At 37.3% G+C, this 26,263-nt stretch overlaps 1 protein-coding gene and 1 non-coding gene across 2 annotated transcripts in view; one reads left to right on the plus strand and one right to left on the minus strand.

Annotated features, from left to right (window-relative positions):
* Positions 1 to 3,696: 3,696 nt before the first annotated feature.
* Positions 3,697 to 26,263, minus strand: part of ATL3 (atlastin GTPase 3) — a 44,121-nt gene continuing 21,554 nt past the window's right edge. The window contains exons 6-13 of the mRNA XM_032489656.1: positions 25,145 to 25,201; positions 24,222 to 24,314; positions 23,203 to 23,341; positions 11,569 to 11,696; positions 10,865 to 10,921; positions 9,959 to 10,030; positions 8,983 to 9,414; positions 3,697 to 8,207 (exon numbers count right to left, since the gene is read on the minus strand). Coding sequence (XP_032345547.1) covers positions 8,121 to 8,207; positions 8,983 to 9,414; positions 9,959 to 10,030; positions 10,865 to 10,921; positions 11,569 to 11,696; positions 23,203 to 23,341; positions 24,222 to 24,314; positions 25,145 to 25,201 — 1,065 coding nt within the window. The 3' untranslated portion in view covers positions 3,697 to 8,120. The remainder of the gene's footprint in view (positions 8,208 to 8,982; positions 9,415 to 9,958; positions 10,031 to 10,864; positions 10,922 to 11,568; positions 11,697 to 23,202; positions 23,342 to 24,221; positions 24,315 to 25,144; positions 25,202 to 26,263) is intronic.
* On the plus strand, positions 9,488 to 9,559 carry TRNAA-AGC. The gene has a single exon. It is a non-coding gene; the product is annotated as a tRNA-Ala (tRNA).

Here is a 26,263-nt window from a genome sequence, read left to right on the forward strand (position 1 = left end):
ATAGAATTTAAAGAATTTTTCATTCAATAAAAAATATAAATAAAATAAAATAAAATAAAAGTACAGCAGGCCCCCATTATCCACAGTTTTGCTTTCTGGGGTCCACTGAGTAACAAATCATGAGAGGCAATACTAGGGATAAGGGGGGGACTACCTTAGGGTTTGGGGCTATCTGTGGCTTCAGGCATCCTCTGGGGAATCTTGGAAAATATACCCCTAAGATAAGGGGGGACTACTGTATATTAAATTTTAAAGCCATTTAAAGGCAAGGGCCTAACAGAAAGTACTTTTAAGTCTTAAGTACTTATGGGTCTTAAGCCAACAGATGTCCCCCAAACCTGGAACAAATCTGGCACACAGTAGGCATTCTATGAATGAATGAATGAATGAATGACCAAACACAGGCTATTCCTCTGCACTGGGCTGAGATTCCACAGGGTAGAAGCAGTTCCTGTTCATCTCTATTCCTGCCACTCCTGCCTGCGCTGAGCCTTGGATTCAGGACACGTGGGCCAAATCCTGGCCCTGTCACTTGCTAGCTAAAGGGTCCAGGGCACCCTTCCCTGAGCCTCAGTTTGTTCATCTGTAAAATGGAGTGGTGATGATATTGTGCAACATAGAAGGTAATATGTAAAAACACATTCCCCAAAGGGAGAGTAACGGATGAAATGAGGCTCATCAAGTGGGAACCCAGTGTCTGGCATACGGTCAGTCCTCACTCAGGACACGTTGGCCTTTTTAATGGGAGGAAAGACATGTGTTCATCAACATCACATTTTATTTGCTGGCTCCCCAACAAAGAAAGTCAGGGGCATTATAAGTAAATACCAGGAGGTAGGATATAGCTCAAGCCAGAGCAAATGCTTAGCATGCACGAGGTCCTGGGTTCAATCCCCAGTACTTCTCTAAACATAAATAAGTAAACCTAATTATTTCCACCACTACCCCCCAAAAAAAAACAGTAAACAACGGAGCTTTATGTGCAGTGCTATTCACCCAACAAATTGTTCTGCACGTTGAGCAAGTGATTATCTGTAAGTCTGTCCAAGCCCAGGATGGAGAGTTTCGATTTTGAGGAAACCAGATTGATTTCTTCCTCTCCTTAATCTCTGCTTTCAATATTGCCCAAATATTAAAAAACTTCCTTTACTTGTTTTTTTTTTCTTCCTGTTGTTGTGCCAGGAAATACAAAACAAAACAAAAAGCACATTGAAGGCGGGGCTTTCTGGGAAGGGTTTTTACCTTTCACACCGCTCTCAAAAGAGGAGCTCTGTTAGAAAGACCCAGGACCGAGAAGCTACCACAGGAGGCAGGCACCGTCACCGGCAAGGCGGTCCTTAAGCTCCGTTCCAAGCCCATTACTACGATTTAGGGTGGACAGCCATGCCAGGATCAAACTGCTATCTGCCTCCAAAGCCTGGGGTCTTTTCTGCAACCACAGCTATGGAGGATCATTCTTCTTTCTATGATGGGTGGAAAACGTTAATATTTTTTAAAAGATGTTTATTTCATTATCCTACATGCAATACTTATGGTATTTGGAAAATACATATAACAGGAAAGAAAGGGGAAAACAGCCTTGGTCCTATTATCCAAGCAGCCACTTTAAGTATTTTTGTGCATCTCCTTATATTTTTTTCTTTTCTTATTCATTTTTACATACTTTCACTCATTCTGGATATATAATTTTTCATTCTGCTTTTGTGACTTCATTATATATTATATGTAATATGTATTACTTTTTATATAAACCTGAATCCTAAATTCTTAATGACTCAGTAATATTCCATCATGGCAAGTACCATCACTTACCTAACAATTCTCTGGGAAAACATCAATATTTAATTATTTGCCATCTCTCCATCCTCTACCTTCTGAGCAGGAGGACGGCTCCTCCAGGAAAATCCATTGTTGGGCTATCTCTGAGGAAGGAGTAATTGAGGAAGTGGGAGGAAACAGCACAAGGGTGAGTGCTGTGCAGACCTAAGAGAGCCTTGGGGAGTCTGAGCAGGATGGGTGGGTACGGGTAGCGAGGCCAGGGCAGGAGGCAATGGGGAGCGGTGGGGAAAGAGTGGGTAGGCCAACCTCACTGAAGGCTAAAGAACTCATAGGAGCATTTTGGGGTAACAGGAGGGCTTCTGCTACTTAACAGCAACTCTCAAAACCGGAGTGTCCCTCACGGGAAAGTTGCTCCCTCAGCCAACTGGATTCAGGCTTTTTACATGTCTCCAAGCCCCTCTGGGCAGGCTTTCTGACCACACTAACTTCAACAGTTTGCTCTAACCAGAAAAATCAGGCTTTTATGAAAGAAGAGGAGGTTTATAAGTGTAACATCCTCCTGAATTCCCAATAAGAGCAAGAATAAACCCCTAGGGAGAGACCACTGCAAAAATGTGCAGCATAACCACCTCTACTTTCCCTTCGAAGCACATCCCCGAAATTCCAGGCTCTCTGATTCCACCATGTCTGTTAAATGGCCGGTCTGGGGAACTGATACCTGTAATGGACATTCATTCGTCTGTCCAGCAGCCTTTCATCTGGTGACACTATGTGGTTCTGGTGGATGTCCCAGCCCTCAGGCTACAGTCAGTGACCCTGAAAGGAGTATGTGAGCCAACCCAGCCCAGTCAGAATCTCTACACACACACACACACACACACACACACACACACACACACACACACTTTTTAATAGACTGTGGGTCAAAGCCTCCTTCCTCTAGGGACATTAATGTGGGATGGTGTAACCATGGAACCATGTGTCCCTGTCTCCCCCGCGCATGGAGAAAACCTATCCTCAAGAGGAAATAATGTGGCCACTGCAGACATCATAGCCCTGCTGACATTTGAGTTCTTCCTCTTGTCAGTTTCACTTTTTAGACATCCAATTACAAGAAATGTTTCCCTAGTTACAAGTCTTTTTCTTCCTTGAGCTAATTAGAGTTGCATCTATCTTTGGCAAACTGTTTATGGTAATCAAAAGCGAGAATGTCAATGCACCAAACACAAGCCAGTCTGATTTCTTCCCATTCTCACATGGCCACTTTTCCCCACCCTAGTCCTCAGCACTCCCCCTACTCTTCTGTCACATTAACTGAGTTTGCCGCTTCCCTACTAAACTGTGATGAACTCAGTGGTACCTGACATACGATCAGGGATGGAGAGGATGGTGGCCTCTCCAGTGTATGACCCCTCCCAGTGTATGTTTCAAACTAGGGAAGAAATCTTTTTATTGTAGGGCTAAATGGGTTATGTCTAGCAGTTAGTCAATATTTGAGAAGTTCAATCCAACTTCCCTGCTGCTTCCAAGGTCACCAGTGAAAGGAGACGCTTTCAGTAGAAGGCTGCCTCACCCTACTCCAGAAGAGGAAACACTTAACCAGTTGGCTCCAGATGGGGCAACCAAATGCAAGGGCTACACATTCAAAGGCCCTCACATATCCATTACTATAAATATTGTGTTCAATCTGAGGTAATACCAACAGCACAGCTTTCTCCAGCACTATGCTAGTAAGAGACGAGTTCGGTATTGTCTTGCAGGACAGAGAAAGCTGACCCGCTCAAACCACATTACCACTACCAACTCTGACACCAAGTTCTCATCCCTTAGAAATCCTACTCGCTTTGCCAAGCCCAAATCTACTTCACAGATCTTCCCATATTAAAGAGCAGAGAAAGAAAGCAAACACAGACAACATAGTGCTGTGATCTTTATTCCATTAAATGACCTTAAAACTAAGAAACAGAAACATGCTTTTAATACACTAATAGCATAATCTCATCCCATTGCACTTTTTAAAAAAGTATATTAAATTTTAAAGCCATTCAAATAGGGTCTAGAAGAAAGTGCTTTAAACCAAATCATTTTTTAAAGAAAAAGATAAGAGAGGAAAAGTTATATATGCTCAAAATTAACTCCTTTAAGGCTTAAATCCATGACACCATCTATTCATCTAAACTGGGAAGCTTTGGGAATCAAATGCAACCTTCCCTTGGTCATAAGAAGACTACATTTAAATTTTAGTTCTGGCACATGAAATTCCTTTCCAAGGAAGAAAAATTTCTCCTAAAATCTTTCTGCCCTTAAATCTATCTTGAAAAGGCCCTGACAAAGGGTATTTTGTCACTGAATTTCAAAGTTATGATCGTTTCCTTCATTATTTTTATTTATGGCTTAAGGTTTTCTGTGCATGAAAGACTTAGGGGTTCCAGTCACAGTGTTGAATTTTGCTTTTTAAAAGAACTTTCAAAATAGTTTCTTTAATCATAACTACATGTAATTAAATAGGATACTTGTTCAGAGAACAAGTTCAGATACTTTTTCAGAGAAGGCACTATGACATCCTAATTTAGAAAAAACATTCTTAAGCTTAGACAAGCCTCTAGATTACAGGCATCCTTATTTCTCTGAACACCGTATGTAAACTCTCAGTGACTGCATCTGGCAGTAGACCACCGATTCTGAACCTCAGGTAGAAGCCGTCCACTTGCCTCCAGACAGTACTGAATTGCACTTTCCCATTCCATGGAGTGGTCTCTATCGCCGCGGTCTCTGGACCACCTGCTATGCTGTTATACAAGTGGTGATTCCACGGCCACAGCTCAGACCCAGACTCACTGAGGCAATCCCTGGGTATAAAGCTGGGAATCTGAATGTTTTTAAACACATCCCAGGGGTTAAGTCTTATGCGCTCCAAGATAGCTTTTTGGGGAGCAACCATTACCCAAAACAGAGCTACGGTATGGTTTAACAGGAGGAAAACTATTCAATTGCAAATGGCTCTTACAATAGGCTTCTGAATGTCATTTTAAAATGTCACTTAACACAAATAACTTGTAGTTTAGTAACTGGAGCCTGCCTTCATTATGCCCTTATTCCTTGACTAAAATTTTGTGGATCTAAATGGAAGTCGGAATAATGCAGCCTATGTTGGCTGACTTAGATGGTAGCCATCCTAAATAATCCTAAATTGTATTTCAGTAGTTCTATGGGGGAAAAGAATTGTTCTATGAAGATGGTCATATTAAGTCACATTATTTAAAAAAAAAAATCTAAGGAAAAATAAAACTATTTTTTTATCACTTTTGCCTGGACCTAAATCAACTATTTAATTTCTCTATAACTCATACATACTCATCCAAACTCATCCTAAGATACTATTTTCATAAGCCAGGGAGAACGCTGGGTATGCCCTGCTAAAGAAACGCACTGCCCATACAAGGCAGTTTGTTTTTTCGCATAAAGAATTTTACTTTATGAAAAAGAAAAAAAGAACAGGTAAAATAAAAACAATGTTCACAGGCAGCTTTACCAAGTATGAAGTAGGTGTTAATACATAAACCTCCAGGGGACAAACCAATTTCTTGGCATACTGCTAAAATAAGGTATGACTCTGAAGATGTTTTATAACCACACAAGATTGGTTTCCCTCATCTTGTCTACACAAAATATAGAAAGATTTCTCAGTGAAAGAATCCAAATTTTGACTCTATTATTTTTACTATAAGATGCTAACTGGAACTATTAAAAAAAAAAAAAACTTAAAAAAATACCCAAAAACCTAACATTTAACTCCTCCTAAAATGAATTCTCATAAAAAAATTTGAAAACCTTTTATATGTTAATAGGAATGTGTCCCACATCATGTTAGGAATGTGCAAATTAAAAATGCTTACATGGAAAGGCAGGAGCGGCAGAGTGACAAACACCAAACAAAAAAAAAAAAAAAAAAAAAAAAAAAACCACACCACCTAGCAAAACCTTCACAGTCCTCAGTAATGTTCCTGACCCACAAATTAAGGCTGAGGGAAGGGAAAAGACATTCTTTTCAATCTGATCATACCTCCCCAGGACTACTGGCAGCCAGCAATGAGTATGCATCTTTTATTGGAAAAGTTGATATAAAATCATCAATTTGCTGTTAAAACAGGCCAAAGGAAATTCATAAAAATCCTCACTGAGACAATTTTATAAACAATTTCCAGAAACAGAATAAATTAACCAACAAAGATTTGGGGAGGAAAAAAAAAAGGCTTCTCCAGGGTAATCAAACCAAGTTACTCCTTTAAGATCAAAACAGAAATGATGAATTTAAATAGTAACTAAATCCTAAGATTTCATTAAACCATACATTATCACATATTCTTTATTTTTAAAAACCTAATAGTTTAGTATTAAAGTTTTAGACACAGCATCTTTTTCTCACCATTATAAGTGGGCTCACTCTAGACAACTGTTCTGAAATCTATAAATGTGCTTATAGAAAGCATTTAAACCCAAGTATCTTCAGCACCTGCAAGGCCTTTAGCTAATAAGTATGAACTTTCAGGAAGAGGCCACTGAAAATGCACCAAAATTTCAAAACTAAGCTTTTTAATTTAACAAAGTTAAGCATCACCGATATGCAAGTTAGAAGTTTTAAAAACAAGCTGGAATTTTTCTAAAACTTAACAGTGACAATAAAATAGCAAAAACTTCAGGGCAAGATGGTATGTAAATACGAAAAAATATATAAAACACTTGAAATTAATTCAGAACTTATAAAAAAAATACTTGAGTGGTAAAGTATTAATATAAAATAGTCAACATTCTTTGATAAAGGGAATACATGCCAGAAGAGACTTTCTTTTTTCCATGTTCCTTTTATACTTCATGTACATAGAATTTACGCTCAGAATCTGCCCAAAACTTCCTACCTCCCTTCCACAACAAACTTAAAATTATCTTAAGAATTAAGGCTCACATACCTGAATGTTTATATAAATACTTGCAGGCAATTTATGAAGTTTTAAAATCCACAAAAATTCACCATTATAAATCAAAGGAAAAGGCAAGTAATAGACAAAATTTTTTTTTATCAAGGTAAATAAAAAATCAATCAAGGTAAATAAAAAAGAATTCTTAGATACTTCAAGATATTATACGTCCATATGTAAGTGGGACTTTGGTCCTTACTAAGCCAAAGTTATTTTAAAGCTACCAGACTAGTCATGTATAAAGTTAAGTAAAAGATGAGCCACTAAATAAAACTGTTTCAGCTTCATTATTAGAAACATTGGTGCATAGAAGAATGCAAATAAACGTTTTGGATGAAGACCTGATTTACTGCTAAGCCACATAAAACAGGACATCAATTAAAGGCAGTATGTTTGGTAACGCCTTTCCTCTAATCCTTAATAAAGTTCTGTTCTCATGCAGAACTCTCAAAAACAAAATCTCTCAAATGACAATTGCGCATGAGTTGTGTAAAACATGTATATGTATATAAACCTACATCAGTGAATCTGACCAAGGCACAAGTTCAAGTGACTTATCAGAGGTCACGTGGTTCATTTAAACTCAAGTTTTTCCCCTAAAGTATTAAGCTCATTCCTTTTATTATGAGTTACCTGGCTTTTCAAGGCATGTATGACTCTTTTCTAGAAAGAAGCTATAGGAATGAAGGTTAAAAAAAAAAAAAAAAAAAGTATGTTCTAACAAAACTGCCATCCTGTCAGGTAACAGACCTTAAATTTCAGTGTATAGTAGATTTAAGTATGATATGATTTTTCTATCCTACGTGGCAAACAATTCTCTAATATTATACGATCTTAAAAAATAGAATGGCATCATTTTCAGTCAGTCTTTAGTTCTGAAGCTTCTGCAAGTTTTGTAAACTTTTAAAAAAGGAACCCTTCTCAAAAGAGTAAGGTACAAAAGCACTAACAATTCCCCCCAGAACAGCATCTTTTATGAGGTTATCCTCAGTCCCCTCCCTATCATGTCCTCAAAAGCATGGATTCAATGAAAAGGCACTAAGTGGCACATAAAGGACTTAAAACTGCATTTCCATTTTTTCCTTTAGCTTTTTCCCCCATAAAGTGCACAAAGCAGAGAGTAATAAGAAAATAGACACAGGCTTGGATCTATATCAGCAAGGGGAAGAAATGCTTCCAAGAGAAATGGAAGTGTGTTTAAGAATTTGAAACCACAGGAAAGGTCTGCTCATTTATTGGTGCTGTGTTTCAGCTCTTCCCAGATGGTCCCAGGTCTGCGTTCCTCTGGACCTGGACCTGTGGCCGTGGCAGGAGCCCAGAAAGAAGGCGCTGGCTGGGTTCTTTTTGGATCCTCTTGTTAAGATGCTACTGAGCTTTCTTATCAGCAGGTGGTCTCCCAACAACTGCATCCCTCACAGCAGCCTGAGTGGAATTACCAATGTGAGAAGTGGCCTGCAAAAGTCCATTTATTCAACATGTAAGTTAATAAAATATAGCACAACATCAACAGAGTAAGTCATTGGAGACAGACTTTCAAAAATCTCTGTCTACACTGTCAGTGTGTTATGGAAAATAAGGGAATGAGAACGCAGGGGTCAGGGAGGCTGTGGCAGCTGCCACCTCCCCAGAGTCAGTCAGCTGAGCCTCTGTTCTGTTACCAGAGTCGGGCAGGCAGCCCTCCTAGCTTTAACATAAGCTTCTAACTTAACTGATCTGTTCTTGCTACTCAAAAAAAAGGAATCAATCAGAGTCTCAAAGATCTGTAAACCTAGAGATCATGTCAATGTCAAAAACCATTGGTCTTTTGGAAGATTTAAGTAAAAGAGATGCCATCCATTAGTAGGGCTCAAAACAGAAAATTCTGTTTATAAGTTCATATTTGTCAAAGCTTGTGATTTCAGTGAAGCAAATTAACCCTGCATGGGGGAGAAACACAGGAACTATGTCTGAAAAACATGTAGTTAAGTGTCCCATGAAGAACACAACATATGTAAGTTGCAAATTTTTTTCCATTAAGGAGTAGTTTTTAGGCAAAATGCTAGGAACAAATATGAATATCCTAGAGAAGACTAATAAAACATAAGGCCTATCAGAAAAATAAATGGCCAGGGGAAGTTTCTCATGCCTTCTTTCACTATGAAACTTTTCCAAATGGAGGTATGTTACAATAAAAGCACAAATATCTGTCCGTTATCAGCCCTCAGCCTCCTCAGGTGGCACCACTTACCTGCTCCAACACGTACGCTGCACCAGAATCAATAGCACCGCCCAGCTCACGATACTGACCGGAGTACCTGATGTACCCCCAGGTGAGAAGCGCTATTAACAGCAGCCCAACCATACAGTTGAACAGCTGGGCCACCACCTCAAGCCCAATAAAGCCAGTGAGGCCTGAGGCTATGTACAAAGCCGCGATGCCCGTGAAGAGCACTGCGGGTGTTCGGAAGGTGCTGAAGACGTTCTTGCTACCGTTGTGCTTGCAGAAGTTCTCATAGAGTTCCCTGATTTCCTCCTCCAGCTCCTGCTGGTAACGAAGGCTAAAATCCTTCCCACCCATCTTCTTGGTCTTCTTAAAATGGTCCAGAGCAAGTTGTCTGAATTCACAATGCTTCTCCTCTAGAATGTCTGGAGACAAATAAGGTTTCTCTCCCCCACAAACCTAAAAAGAATAAAGACACAATGTGTTGATGATCCCTTCAAAAACAAGTGCCAAATAAAACAAGTGAAGTGGGGGAGGTATGGCTCAGTGGTACAGTGTGTGCCTAGCATGCACAAGGTCCTGGGTTCAATCCCCAGTACCTCCATTTAAAAAATAAATAAATAAATAAACAAAAACCTAATTACCCTTCCCCCACCAAAAAAAATTATTTGAATTGAAAACACTGAAAAGCTTAGACTATTTTAAGATATTAGAAATTAACTTTAAAATGATGACCAAGAACAATAAAGGTCTGGGTTCAAGTCCTCTGAAGAGCACACTTGGTAACCACGGTGCTATTGATCAGCGAGCGCAGGGACAGTGTGACAAAGCCTTGCTCAGAAAGGGTGATAATGAAAAGGCCCCAATGACCGGGATGACCTGAATACAGCTTTGTTGCCTCATCATCATAAGATACATTAAACAGGGTCAAGTTTGGACTTTTGAAGTCAGCAACAATGCCCAGGTGATAGCTGTTTCAGAACAAGACATCTGCCCAACATACCTCTTCCATGTTGTTATAATAAATGTCCTTGGCAGAGGCTGCAGCTGCTAAATTGTTGGCTTCAGCCGTGGCCTTTTAAGAAAAGAAAGCATGAACTATAAATCCTTCCTCTTTTAACATTCTTCCTCAAAAAGCCAAGTAAAATTCTTCTCTCCCCCTATTCCCCGTTCCTCCTTCCTTATTCTTCTGCTATTTTTTAGGTTTCCATATAGCCCAATTTATGAAATAAAACACCCCCTTTCTGTCAAACTTTCTGCAAAAAAAAATGCTCTTATACATAAGAATCTTTATCATAAAGTTAAACCTCTGAAAATATTTCCTTTGCTTCAATTTTAAATAAAAAAATAGATGTAACTCAGAAAGGAAAGGAAAAATTTTATCTTTACAACATAAATTCCAAGCTCCAGCTTCCATTGTGAAAATGTTTTGCTACTAAAGAAATAAACACTTGGCAACAAATGGCCTTATCTTCAGTTCATGAAAGTCAGAAATTACATGTTTTAACAAAATGACATCTCAAAAACATCAAAATGTTGAAAATAAAAAACCTGATCAGTAAATAGAAAATGGGCGTGTCAGGATATTTTCTATTAAAGCAGACAGCAGGCAACAGGAAAAGGGCTCATCTAACAGGACTGGGTGCATCTAACCTGGGTGCGTGTTTCCACAGCGTGTTTGGGAAGAAGACCAGGCCCAGCGAGAGGCCTTTCTAACTTCACGACCACGAGTACAGACAAGGAAACTGGAAGGGAGTCACACTGCTGGAAAATGTGCTGAACATGAAAGGACCTCAGCATAATGAAAAGGGGGAGCAACAGCACTCTCTTCGTAAAGGGCTCTCCTTCCTGTATGCAGGTCAACCCAAAAATCAAAGGATGTCATTTGGAATGCCAAAGAACTGCTTACCTGCAGCATGGATTTGGGGTGAGGCAGATCTTCTCCTTGATAAATTTTAATATATGCCTTAGAATATAAAAATAAAAACACTTATGAAAAATGTCATTCTGTCATATTTAATTGTACTTTAAGCAGTGACCATACAACTGCATTTTCCTAAAGACCTAGATCAACACCCAGGAATTAGCAAAAACACAGCACACCTTTGAGTGCATGTTAGCATTTTAGTTAACTAAAAATGTTCTCAAAGCAGCACGAGCCTACCAAGGCTAGGATTCCCACCAGGCTCCCCATGCACACTGGCCTCACCACTACCTGTGGGCAGAGTGACCATCCGCCTTGAGGTAGTCGTGTCTCATCTAGGTGCCGTCTCCTCCTACTCACAGCAACTTCCTAACCACCTCCTGTCCACACCATCTTCCTTGAGGAACAATCTTCCTTTAGCCACAGTAATCACTCCTCTAAGAGAGTGCAAAGAACATCCATTTGGTTCTTAGACTGATACTGCCACCCAGTGGCCCATTCCTGGAAGGACACTGGAGTCTCTGAAAATGCCTCTCACCGAGATCTCCCCCATGAAACTTCCCCTAAAACATTTAAAACATTTGAAACTTTCCCCTAAAACACTTAAAATATTTGAAACCCCGTTAGTTTATAACCTACATCAGTTTTACCAAAAGTCAAACATTTTAATAATTAAAATCCGTATTTACCTTAAAATACTCCAATAGCCCCCGACAGGTGACTTTTGAACCATTGATCTCCTTTTCCATTAAGTTAGCTGGGTTTAATACATATGGTATCAGTGTCTGTAACTGCTCTTTGAATTCACTGGCAATATCTGTTCAGAGGATCAAGAGGAAGGAAATGAGCCAAACAGATGTATTCAACCAAAGGGAGCATGAACACAATCTTCACAATCTATCAAGTAGTTTTGACATTTGCAAGCTGAAAGAGAGGGGAGGGGGCCCCAGCCTGGATGTCTGGCACTCTCCAGCAATGACCAGGTTGCTGATGGACTGACTCTCTGTTCTCACTCATCTTTACTGTCTCCTTCCCTTCTGCAGTATTAAGTCCTCCCTAGTCCAGAGTAGAATATGCAGAATATCTCTACCCTGGTTACCATCCTGGAAGATTCAGCTTACTCCCTAGCCTTTCAAGAAATCTTACTTTTTAAAAAATTTCATTAACAAGGTCTTCAAAAACAAAAAACAACAACAAAAAAACCAAACCAATGATCAACCCTTCAGGTTCTCCCAGGTCAGGTCCTGGCTGCACCCTCACAAACACCCTTAAATCCATTAGAAATCACCGTTTCCCCATTTGCTCTATTTTCGTTCATATTTTAATGTTAAAAGAAGTAGAAGCACCTATACGTGATATTTATTTTCTATCATCTCCTCAGGGAGGCCCAGAGGGAAAAGACCACCACCTCAGGGAAGGAACAGCTTCTTCTCAGCTTCTATGAAGCTCCCACAGAGGGTTCTGGAGAGTCATTAAATAGAGCTCTTTCCTCAAAGTGAGAACTAGCTGGAACTATGAAAATGCGCGGAATCTGATTTAGATGATCTAACATCTTCCTAGGTTCCCAACTAACTGAAACTATCAACTGAAAAGAAAATGGATAGGAACCCACATCAAGGGAGGAACTCTTCAACACTCCATCACCCTAACTTACAAATTGGGACATTCTTATTTATTCATTCAACAGTTTTGAGCACCTTGCTGTGGCAGACATTGTTGTAAGAGTTGGGGACAAAGCAGTGAATAAAACAAAAGCAGTTTCTAAATTTTTCCAATTACAAATACCACCATAAAAATCTCTGTAGAAAAAACGTCAGGTTACTTTTATTTCCTTAGATTATTTCCTCAGGTTATACAGTCGTCTATGAGGAATTACTAGATTTGTGACATCAATGTAGACATTCAAAACTATTTAAAAAAAAAAAAACCACCATACTTTAGCCCACCATCAGATAATCACAATTAACATTTAAAACATGCTCCTTCCTTTTTAAGGCCCTTAAATATTGCTATAGAAGACTGTACCAACTTATACTCTACCATCAACGTATAAGGCTTGTTTACTACTCTGAACACACCTGAGATTTTTACTGTTTATAAAACCTTTACTGACCTGATTGGTTTAAAAATAGTAGTATCTTGTGACTTCTGCTTCTCACAATACTGTTGACTGGGAGAATCTGAAGGGATCTTCTTCCTAACAAGATCCTGCCCAAACTATATTCCATTACATTGTAGACTTGGAAGGAAAAGAGCTGCAAGGGGCTGAACAGGCGGCAAGAAACCAGGACACTGAGCTCCAAGTACACGTGAAGCTGTGGCTCATGTGAGGCCATTCACTGAGAGGCTGCGATGAGGTGACCAAACACTGGACAAAATTAACTCCTAAAATAAGCTGGATCATGAAATGCGACTGGAACTGTCCCAGACTGGTTAGCCCCTAGGCTCCCCAAAGGAGCAAACACAGATCTTCTCTGGAGGAAAAAAGGGATCTGAATAATGTACCAAAGAGCAGCACAGAGGGACCTGAAGATGGGAAATAAGGAAGAAAAAGTAAGATGAAGAAGATAGACTGAGATTTAACACACAACTAACTGAAGTCCTGGAAGATGAAGGAGAGTGAATTAGAGGCAATAAGAGAAGGGATAATGGCCAAGAATTCTCTAGAACTGATGAAATACATGAATCCACAGCTTCAGAAACCGCAGCTTATCACAAGCAGGTTAAACAGAAAGAAATATATGCGTAACAGCAAAACTAACACAGCAAAGACCTTCTGAAAGAAGGAAAATGTTCCCAGAAGGAAGGTTTGCAATACAAGAAGGTGAGCAAAGAAATTTTAAAAACATGTAAGAAAAGCTAAGCAACTATTATCTTATATAATAATGACAGTTAACTGCTGAGGTGAAAAAGAAGGCAGAATTAGAATGGTAGTTGAGAGGAAGGTAATCAGAATTAAACTGCTCTAAAGCTCTGCAAGGAGAGTAAATTCTTTATGTACATTTTACATAAGTATACATGGTAAAATTTCAAGGATAACAACCAAAGATTTTTATAAAGGGTATAACTTCCATATTGGTGGGGGAGGAATGGAATAAGAAAACAAACACAATTTTTCAAAAAGACAAATGGGGGGGAGCATAGAAAGAGTAAGACTGATAGAAAGCGAAAGGCAAGACAGCTTCTAAAACCAAGTATTTCAGGAACCAGAAAACGGACTAAACATACCAATCAAAAAAAGAGGCTGTCAAACTGAAATTTTTTAAACTCCACATATATGCTGCTTAAAAAAGACACACCTAAAACATACAGTCACAGTAAGGCTGAACATAACAGACAGAAAACATACACAAATATGAAGGAAAACAAAGCTGGGATAGCCATATTAATAAAGACTTAGAATGCTTAAACAATAATGAAAACAGTTCTAGGGATGGAGAGGGTTATACTGCCTCAAATCACCAGAAAAGTTGTAACAATTCTAAACTTTACTAAGATGGCCTCAAAATGTATGAGAGAACAACAGGGAGCACTGACAAGAGGAAGATCAATACCCATCTGTTACTGATCTAAAGGAGACAAAAATTAGCGAAGATGAAGAAAATAACATAAATAACAAGTATGATTTAGAGACACAGATGAACCCTACACCCCAAGTTTAAACAAAATTCTCATTGTGCTGAAGCACACATGGAACATGTACAGAAGGTCCAGGTCATAAAATATGTATCAGCAAATCTTTAAGAATCAGCACCCCAGGACTCATGCACTACCAGCACATTTGATAAAATGTGTCGATAAACGCATCATCAAGCATTTAAGCATCAGAGAATTAAAGTTTTTTAATTCTCATACATTTGGAAGTTAAAAATCATACTTCTAAGTAACACATGGGTCAAAGAAGAAATCAGAAAAATTAAATACTATTTACAAGTGAAAGACAATGAAAATGCCACCTAGTACGACTGGCTGAAGTGCACTAAGAGAAATTTACAGCCTTAAAATCCTCTGTTAAAAAAGAAAAGAAAACCAAATACCTAAGTATTAAAACAGAAGAAAATGAGTTTAACTGAACCAACAGTAAAATATTCACACACAAACAGACAGCCCCAAGGAGTTTTGGAGGTTTCTTTTAAACACTTCAATGTGATGTGAACTCTTCCAGAAAACAGGGTGAACTACTTACATTCTGTAGGACCAGAATACCAAAACCAGATAATGGCATGTGAGATCAGAAAATTACAGACCAAGCTTACTCGTATACTTAGATACCAAAATTCCATATAAATTATTAGGAAATCAAATCCAGTGACAGATATTTATTTTAAAAAGAAAGAAAAAAAATTATCAGGACCCATTTATTCCAGAAATGCAAAGGTAGTTTAGCATTAGAAAAATCTGCGTCATTCATCACATTAAGAGTGAAGCAGCAAAACCAAATGCTCATTTCAACAGATGCACAAGAAACATTTGACAAAATACAATAATAACACATAATTTAAAATATATTTTTGGTGAAGTAGAAACGGAAGGGAACTTCCTTAATCTAAAAAGGATACATACTAAAAACCTGTTGCAAACATTAGTAATGGTAAAATGTTAGAAGCAGTCCCTTTAATATCAGGACCAAGATATAAAGATGTCTATTGTCATTGCTTCTATTCAGCATTATACTGGAATCCTAGACCTACAAGTCAAGAACAAAATTTTAGAATATAAAATTTGAGGTCCTTCCCAGGCTGCCTGGGACTGGGGAGATGTGAATCAATGGATACATTAATTAAGAATTAAATGAAAAATATATATATATATATTACTTGATGTGGAAAAAAGCAAAAACTCCATCCTTCATAAGTGACATAGACAATACCTAACATTTACAGCTGTATTATCGGAAATAATGAGAGTTTAGAAAGATGGCTGTACACATAAAATAGAGAATACCTACCCACTATCATGAATACATGCCAATTCCCCTCAGAGCAATTTATGGATCCTCCGTGGTTCCAATCAAAAGCCAAACAGGGACATTACTAAATTTAATAAGCTGATTCCAAAAATTACACAGAAGAGCAAAGAATAAAAGCATAATTAAGACACTCCTGAAGACTAAGGGTAAAAAAGGGAGGGAACTGTTCTACCAGATAGCAACTCTTATTATAAAATAATAATTATGATAATGTAGTAATGGCACAGAACTAAACAAAATGACCAGAGGAACAGAATAAAAAGGCTAGAATCTGACCCATGCAGAAATAAGTTTTTTTTTAAAACATAACAAATTGCAAATAACAGAAAAAGAGTATTCAATAAATGATGTCAAAAGTATGGATATCTATGTACAAAAATAGAAAACAGATCTCTATCCCACACATACACGAAAATTAATTCCCAGTGGACAAAACACAAATATAAAAGACAAAATTTAAGACTGTTTGTATGCATGTGTGTGTCCGTAGAGAAAGGAAAAGATTTTCTAAAACAAGACTTAAAAAGCACTACATATCATATAGCACAGGGAACAATAGTAATCTATAACGAAAAAGCATATGAAAATGAATATATGTATGCTATATGACTGAAACATGATGCTTTACACCAGAAATTGACAGAACATTGTAAACTGACTATACTTCAACAAAAAAGGAAAAAGAAAAATGTAATAAAAAAGCACAATATAAAATCAAAGGTAAATGAACTCAACCACATTAATACTAAAGCACTCATTGAAAAAAAGCATTATTAAAGAAAAAAGACAAGACACAGGATGGGAGCAGATGTCTGCAACACATAACCAATGAAGGTTCATATCTTAAAATAAGACATTTAGAATCTTTACATTGACAACCCAATTGAAAACTGGACAAGAAGAATTTCAGAGGAAGAAAAACGTTAACAGAAGTAAATACATGAAAAGATATTTAATCCCATTAGTAATCAGAGAAATGCAATTTAAGATCACAATGACATACCACTTTATATCACTAATTTAGCAAAACTAAGATGTCTGATAACATCAAGTGTTGCCAAGGATATGGATCAATGGGCATTTTCATACATACTGATGGAGTATAAATAGGAACAAGTACTTTGGAAAACAATTTGGCATTGTCTACTAAAGGTGAAGATACACATATTCCAATATCCAGCAATCCCACTTCTAAGCACATACCTTGGGAAACTCCCATAGAGCCACTTATACAAGAACGTTCATGAAAAAGAAAAAAAATATTCGTAGTAGCACTGTTCATAATAGCAAAAAACTGGAGACGCCCAAATTTCCATTAAAAATATATTGTTATATACACAGAAGGCAACATTATACTACAATGAAACTGAATGCACTGTAACTACATGCAATGCTACAGATAACCTTAAAAATAAAACACTCAGTGAAAATTCAAGTTGGCCACATACTACATTTTTATAAAGTTCAAAAGTAAAGAAACTTAGCAGTAGACTGTAAACTGAATCAAACATAAGTAATAACTTTTTTTTTAATTCAAGGACAGAAAAAGCAAAATTCAGAACAGTGGTTATTTCTGTGGCAAGACAGGGACAAGGAAAAAGCACACAGGTATAGAAAACAGTACTGGTAATGTTCTAAATAAGGGTTTGGCAAACTATAGCCCTTGGGCCAAATACAGCCTGCTAACTATCTGTAAATAAAGTTTTATTGAAACTCAATCATGTACATTCAGTTATACAATTGTCTACGGCTGCTTTCTTGCTACAACAGCAGAGCTGAGTAGTTGCATAACCGACAAAAACTAAAATACTTACTACCTAGTCCATTACGGAAAAAGTTTGCCAATTCTAGTTCTAGATAGTAAGTTGGGTTGATGATGTTCATACAGTATGTTTTATACCTTACATGTATACATTATGTGTATTATTTCTTATATGTAATACTTTTGCATTCTTTTGGATATCTAATAGCATATTTAAAAATTTAATGGCAGCTCATTATTTTAATTTGCTTTTATTTCTTTTATCACTAGTCAGGCCAAATTTTCTCTGTATTTGTTCTTCAGCTGATTTCCTTTTCCGTGATCTACTAGGGGCGTTTATCTTAGAATACAGTCACTCTTCAGCAAGTAAATAAATACACTACCTTACATGTACTATGATAACTGAAATATTTTCTCCAGTTTGTTTGCCATTTTTAAAATATGCATAAGATTAATTATTATGTATTCAAACTTATAGCACTTTTCCTTGATAATTTCTTTTATTCCTTCTAATTTTAAAGAGTCCTCCCCCAATTCCAGAGGTTTAATAAAATTAACTTTTTCCCCCATGCTTTAAATTACGTAATTTGAATTTATTTATGGCTTATAAGTTGAAATCTTTGTGAGATTTTTCTCTAAATAGTAACATGTACTTCTAATCTCCACTGATCCCCATCCCATCTTAAATAACTGATCAAGCATAAGATCTCAAGATATTAAAAAACAATTTAAGTTTTTAAATCTGTCCTACCTAAGTAAATGGGTAACATTCTAAATCTAGATACTCTTAATTCTATATAGTCTCCTCAGGATGGCGCCAAAGTATGGACTATATCAACTTTAAAAAGGGATTAATCCCCACATTGATTAATGGCTTAAAACATGATAAAGGTGACATTTCAACCTGTGGGGGAAAGTTGGACTATTCAATAAACACTGCTGAGACAAATGGGTAGCCATTTGGAAAACAAGCTGGATCCAAATTGGATCGTAAGTTATAAAGTGAAAAATGGAACCACAAAATTTTAATTAAAAAAGTGGGACAAATTCTTTACAACCCTGGAATGAAAAAAATAAAATAAAATAGCATATATAATATGCTATTTTGTGTATATTTACATTTGCTTTGCATATATTAAAGAAACTCTGGAAGTCTACAAAAATGGAAAAGAGACTTTTCACTGAATACTTTTTAATCCTTCTTGGGATTTTAAACATGTAAATGCATTTACCTATTCCAAAAAAAAATTTTTTTATGGTTTCAACGTTCATCACACTGAGAGCTTCAAAAATATTTCACACAAGGAAGTAGCAGGATCTAGATACTACAGATTATTAGTATCCATGGTTTTACCCAGATTTAACGACCCTCAGCTATTAGTGTTTCTGGGAAGGCTGAACCAAAACATGAGTTTTAGACAGAGTAGACAAGAACCATCTCATGACTGAGACAATCTCAGTATTTCATCTCATGGAGTCAAAGAAGTCTGCTGCCTACAAACTCTTCTGTTTAATTTCTAGCTAAACAACTCAGTAGTCACTGTATTAGTTCTCTCTGCTCCAGTAAAAAGACAGTTTTCTTTATGGTAATGACACAGTCATCCTGTGTCTGATGAAAAGGGGTCTCAAAAATGAGCTAATCTCCAAGCTAACTACTGCAGGAAGCAGCAGCTTAGCACTGACTATACCAAAACTAAGGTTGTGTTTGGCAAGTGTTCACCTCTGAATAAATGGTCATCCTTTTAAAAAATAAAATAAAACCATTAAAACCACCCCTGAAGTATGTAGAGGAACACCTGCAGAAATAGCTTCAGAATGCAGTTTCTTACTAAATTTAAATGTTCTATAGAAAATACATGAAGGTCCTTTTATGGATTAACCCTGAACATACTCAGGTAATGGCATCTTGTCCAGGTTATAAGGAGCAGGGCTGCAGGATCTCAACCAAGTCATTGCGTAAGTATATACTTGAGAAAATACCATGTCTAGGTATTTTTTTGAACTCTGAGAAATGTATCAGCTCTACTTACAGGTCCCCCACAATAATGTTTACACAGTTCTCAATCAAGCACTTGCCAAATATTCACAAACCCCCTTCTATTTGCAATGTAGCATCCAGTTTACTTTTCACTCAAAACTCTTAAATATCTTGTTTAAAAGATTCCCTAAAATTACAAAATATCCATCTCCAAAGCTAAAAAGTACATAAAACTGTGCAGAACAAGAATTCATGAACAATTCTCCTAGTAACCCAAGTTTCCCTAAATAGCTACACAAGGGCAAACTATTAACATGATTTTAAAGTGAAACAAAAAAGGAAATTTTCATTTTTCAAATCTTTCCTTTTAAAAATATCCTCATAAATATATATTTTTTTAAATTGTTTTACTTTTGGGGGGGGGGGGATTAGGTTTTTATTTATTTTAATGGAAGTGCTAGGAATTGAACCTAGGACCTTGTGCACACTAAGCATGTGCTCTACCACTGAGCTATACCCTCCCCTCTTAAATATGTATTTTTAAATAATTAGGATCATACAGTATATGCCACTTTGCAATCCTTTTACATTTAATAACATATTATGGACATCTTTCTATGTAAATACAGATAGAGCCATCTATCTATCTTATCTTTTTAAATGACTTTCTTTTTATTCCTTTGTGCAGATTACCATAATTTAACCAATTCCTCAAAAACATACATTTGGGTTGTTTCTAATTATTCGCTATTATAATAATGTCACAGCAGTATCCTTGTCCACGTATTCTTACCTACTTATATATGGGTAACTACTTAGCATAATTTCCTAAAAGTAAAATCCTAGATCAAAAGATGTGAACACTTTAAAATTTGATACTAACACATAAAGACCACACAAATGTGTATCAATACATTTGCACTTCCTTGATTGCTGTTATGCTACACATATATATTTTCATGAATATATACTGACCATGTGTAGTCTTTCCTTTGGGACTTGCTTTTGCATGGAGCAGCAGCAGATTTTAACCCTACAAATGTGTTTTACAGTTCAATCACAGATGAGAGAAGCAGACAGCACATAATTATGAGATTAAAGGTTGCCTATACAGAGCTTGTTCCCTATTTTATAAATACAATAAATATGAAACTTAATACACAACTTTGGTAATAAACCACTCATATCTATAAATATGTGTACTGGGTTGAATAGTGTCCCCTAATCCTCACCCCAAAATGCACGTCCACCTAGAATCTCAAAATGTGATCTATTTAAAAACAGAGTCTTTACAGATGTAACCAGTTGAGACCATACTAGATTAGGGTGGGACCTAAATTCAAAGAGTAATGTCCTTTTAAGAGTGAACACACAGAGAAGGTGGCCATGTGACCTTGGAGACAGACTAAGTGATGAAACTAAATGCCAAGGATTGCCAGCAACCACTATGAGAGAAGCACAGGACAGATTCCCCCCTCAGCACCTCTAGAAGGAACCCACCCTGCCAATATCGTGATGTCAGAATTCTGGTCACCTGAACTGTTAAGGAATAAACTTTTTTGTGCCATCCAGTTTGTGGCACTTTGTTACAGCAGCCCTAGGAAATTAATACAATACACATACCCAAAAGTGATACAAATTTCAAAAGTCAGGGTTATAGAACTTTAAAAAGCTCTTCCTATTTTCTGGAATAACATGATAAAAATGAATTTTAAAACAGGATGTTCTGAAATACTTAAATGTTCAGTTATATGGAGGAATGTCATTTTGTATAGTTCTGCCCAATAACCTAAGACCTGCCCTGAGGCAAAAAGAAAGGAGGAGTCTCTCTAACCCATCTCCTCCTCTACATCCCCAGTAAAGGTTTCCACTGGACACTTTCCCTACCAGGGATGAATGAACCTGAGTTTAGGTTTGGTAAAAGTATGTCTAATGATGGAGCGTTATTAACTCTAAAAGAAAACATCACCTACACACTCAACTTCCTCTCCACTCAGAAAAGTCACTTGAAACTGCTTTAGTTTTAGCACCAGTGTTGCCTGAACAGATGTCTCTCCAAAGCCAGGCCCCGACCTTGAATTTCTGAATTGCCAACAATTGCCAACAGCATTCTAAGGCTGTATAAGTTTCCTGCTCTGGAAAGTGGTCCACCACATAAAAATGTCATACAAGTGACAAACAGAAAATAAAGGTGAAGTCTCTCAAACTCAGTTTCTTGTGCAATATTAAGACCAGCTGGAATGTAAATCTTAAGTTGAATAAATATATTAACTTTCTTGAGTCAACTGAGTCAAACTGAAAATGATGCATTTTATCTTTAATGTGAGGCTATAAAAATTTTCCACTTCAAAAGGAAAATTCTATATCTCCTCTAAATGATTTCCTCGATATAACAGAACTTTTATTTCAGCACAGTATGGCTTTGAGGCAAAAAGGATCTGGATGTGAATCTCTGCCCTACTACTTACTAGCTGAGTAGTTTGAGCAAGTTATTTAACTTTCCTTAGCCAGTTTCTGTCTTTCTTTTTCTTCCCCCCAGTTTCTTCATTTTTAAGATAAAGGAAATAATATCAGCTTCATGGAATTACTGGGAACATTGAGTATAAATGTAACTAGCAAAGCATTGGTGTTATGGTCTGAATGTTTTGTGTTCCCCCCAAAACTCGTATGTTGAAATCCTAACCCCTGAAGATGATGGTATCAGTAGGGGTGATTCAGTCATGAGGGTGAAGCCCTCAACAACAGGATCAGTGCCCTGATGAAAGATACCCCACAGAGCTCCCCAGCCCCTTCCACCTTGTGAGGATACAACCAGAAGTCTTGAGACCAGAAAGAGAACCCCCACACAACCACCTCAGACTTCCAGAGTCCAGCACTGTTAGAAACAAACTTCTGTTGTTTACGAGCTACCCAGTCTACGGCATTTTGTTATGGCAGCTGGAAGAGCCTGACATTTGGGAACACAGCTGGGCCTCTAAAAACGGAACGGCAGCTATTATCATCTCTCCTTTACTGGGAACCTAAGAAGCTCAGGTACGTTTATAAACAAAAGTGTTTAGTTTAACACATGTAAATTGAGGACCAGCCATTAAATGACTCAAGGTCTCAGTGAATAAGGAAGAAAAATAAGATAATGGAACCCCAGAGTCCCACCTCTGATTTCCCTAAACTACCATCTAGTCAGCACTTGCTGACAGTAACACATGACCCAGCATGAGGTTTTGCTATAATCACAATTAAGATGAAAACAACAGCCACGCTAGGGATCATGCTACCTTTGTTTTGGGAATTTAATTTTACTTCATAAATATGATCTGACTAATGCTAAATCCTCCTTTATTGAGTACTTTTATCTCTTGTAAACCAATCATAACCACTCTCCTAAAAAGAGCGTTAATGGGTATTACACCACAACCATTTCAAACGGAGAAACTAAATCAGTTTTACAGCTAAGACAGGAGCAAAAACTGAACTAGACTCTAAATACTATTCTTTCTAAAGAGAGAACACACTATTTCTCTTAAGCATTTGCTATTCATAATTGATATTTTCTAATCACTATTTAATTCCAAAGATAAAATCATATGTATAAAATAACATCATCTGTAACACACCTTTCAGTTTCCCATCAAACTCAGGGCTTGTGGCCACCTGCAGTCCTGGATGTGGTAAGAGAAAACAGGTGACACTGGAGAAACACGAGTGAATGTGATTTCGGACATTCTGAATTTCTTCATGTTGATGCTCTTTCACCTGCCAACAAAGGCCAACGATTTACAAAAGTGCATTCGTTTCTCTTCACCAGTAACCACTGGTGTAGGACAAAGGAAGAAAGACTTCACAATTCTAATGGATCACAGTTCTTGTCCAATGAAAAACCCCAGAACCTGAAGAAGTAATAAGTGCATATGTTTGATTAACTATGGCTTGGCTCCTATGGCTACCAAAGAACAGGTACTAAAGAGTTTCTTTAAAAAGTATTGTGCAAGACTTAGGAAGCACAAAGGAAGGTTTGTGGGCATGAAGGAGGATCTAACCAGTAAGCAGTATTGACAAAGGACTTCTGTGTTTTAATTTTGGAGAACAGGCTAAGCCTGATTATATCCGCACCAAAAGCAAATAAAAATTTGAATAAGAACAACAGAACTAAAGCTCTGAATGTGACATTCTAAAGAAGCACATAGACCCTCATATAAAATGTGAAACAGAAATTGTAACCAAAGCTTTGGGCTTTTGCCCAGGGTTCTTCTCTAATCCCTGTGTGTTATATACTCAGGTTTTCTAATATTACTATGAATAATATTAGTGTGTGCTAATATTCCCAAGTGTTTAACACACTTAATTTAATTTTCCATAATCTGCTTTAAATACAATAGCTAAAGCCAAATAAGAAAGTTATCACAGGGGGAGGGGATAGCTCAGTGGTAGAATGCGTGCTTAGCATGCACAGGTCCTGGGTTCAATCCCCGAGTGCCTCCATTAAATAAACAAAATAAATAAATAGACCCACTTACCTACCTCCTCCTCCCAAAATTAAAAGTAAACAATATTAAAAAGAAAGAAAGAAAGAAAGAAAGAAAGAAAGTTATCACTACTTTCAGGTAATTCCTCATAAGATTATATTTCTATTTACCTGTAGACGCTTTTCCAAAAATGACATTCCTCCCTGTAGTCCATAGTTGTATTCATAAGGGAAACTCCAGTCTCGAACCAAAAACATCAGTGTCTATTTAGGAAAAGAGCAGACTGTATTATAATGCTGCATAAATGCATCTTCAAAATAACAGTTGAAATACTTCTTTGCATAATGCCAGTTTCTTCAAAGGGTGCAAGAAAAATGTGCTGAAGGATTTATCTACTCTGTAATGTCTTAGAAACTTTACAAACACTAGAAGGACGAGTATAAGCCATGTGTGAGGTCAATATACCCCATCTGATACTTTTTCCTCATGGATGAACAGGAAGGGATTGATGAGAAGAGACTGATGAGAAAATCTTAAACTCCGGGCTCTGCTCTAAAAGCAGGTATGAGGAATGTGGTGAAGGATGAGAAAACAATACAGCACTAGCTACTCATAAAACTCAACTTACTGTTAATGTTAGAAAAGAAAACTGAAATAAATAATAATACTTAAGATCCTCTAATATTACTTAGGTCACTGTGCATTCTCATTCTCATAAAACAATTAGTTAAAGCAGGGGTCAGCAAACTTTTTCTGTAAAGGGCCAGAGAGTAAATATTTTAGGCTGTTGTAGCAAGAAACAGCTGAGGACAATACAAATGACTGTAGCCATGTCCCAATAAAACTTTTCACTATGGACACTGACATTTAAATTTCAGATAATTTACACATGTCATCAATATTATTCCTCTTTTGATTTTTTTCAACCATTTAAAAATGTAAAAAAAATTACCTAACTCACAGGTCATATAAAAACAAGCAGCTGGCCAGATTTGGCCTGTGGATTATAGTTTGCTCATCTCCAAACTAAAACAAAGATATGACTTACATTTATAGTTAAGATATTACTTATATTTATAAGTTAACATTCTACCTGGAAGGGTTTTTGAAAAATTTCATCCATCGCCAGCCGACCATATTCTGTGAAGAGCTTTAAAAAAGAAGAGTTATGGTTTGTAAGGCAGTGTTACATAAAGTATTTCTACAGCTATTTTTTAGCAAAGAATTCATTCAACAGACTGAAGACTACTTATAAGAGACCCAAGTTCTACAGTTTCAAAAGCCCACAGGAGTCATGAACCTTAAAATAAACTTGGTTATTCCTCTCTCTCACATTCCTCATTCCAATTAGCAAACCCAAAATCCAACTACCCACAACTTCCATGTGGCTTGGAATATTGCACCAGCTTCCTCACTGGTCCCCCTGAATCAGCCCTTGCCTCCCCCCGCCCAGGCTATTCTCAATACAGCAGCCACAGTGGCTCTGCTATAAATAAGGTTACTTAGACCACATCACGTCTCTGCTCAAAACCCTCCAACCTCATTCAGTTTAAAAGCCTGATCCTGTGTTCTGCCTCCTCCTTCTGCCTGCAACGTTCTTCCCCCAAATATCTACACAATCAGCTCCCTCACTTCTTAGGATCTTAACTCAAATGACTCCTCAATGAAGCCTTTCGTGGTCATCTCCCTAAAAAGATTACAGCTCTCCACATAATATTTCCTACCCCATGTCTCTTCCTAATTTTTCTCCTTCATCTGTCTCACTATCTAACATACTGTATCTTTACTTATCTTGATTAGAGTCTGTCTTCACTACTAGCATTTAAACACCATGAGGGCAGTAATGTTTGTTTTGTGCACTACTGGGCCTCCAGCAGCAAGAACAGTACATACTGAGCCCACGGTACACGTGCCATTCAAATGACTGAATGAATGAATTCTTTAACGTTAGGGTTACACATACATTTACCTCTGTTTCTTCAAGAAGCCTAACTAAAAAGTAGAGCAGAATGAACTTTAAAAGTTACAAACTCCCAGAATAAAGAGGATGGGAAATGATATGACAGCAGAAATGAGTTGTCAAAAACACTGGAAATAAAACAGACAAATGAGAACTGTCTCGGGTTTTGGCCCTACTGAGAAATATGCAAAAGGCAGGAGCCAACAAGAAATAAGCAGTCTCTTGGCAGAGTCCCTGAAGGGATCAGAAATT

Source organism: Camelus ferus, chromosome 10, assembly GCF_009834535.1.
Source record: "Camelus ferus isolate YT-003-E chromosome 10, BCGSAC_Cfer_1.0, whole genome shotgun sequence".
Lineage (NCBI taxonomy): Eukaryota > Metazoa > Chordata > Mammalia > Artiodactyla > Camelidae > Camelus > Camelus ferus.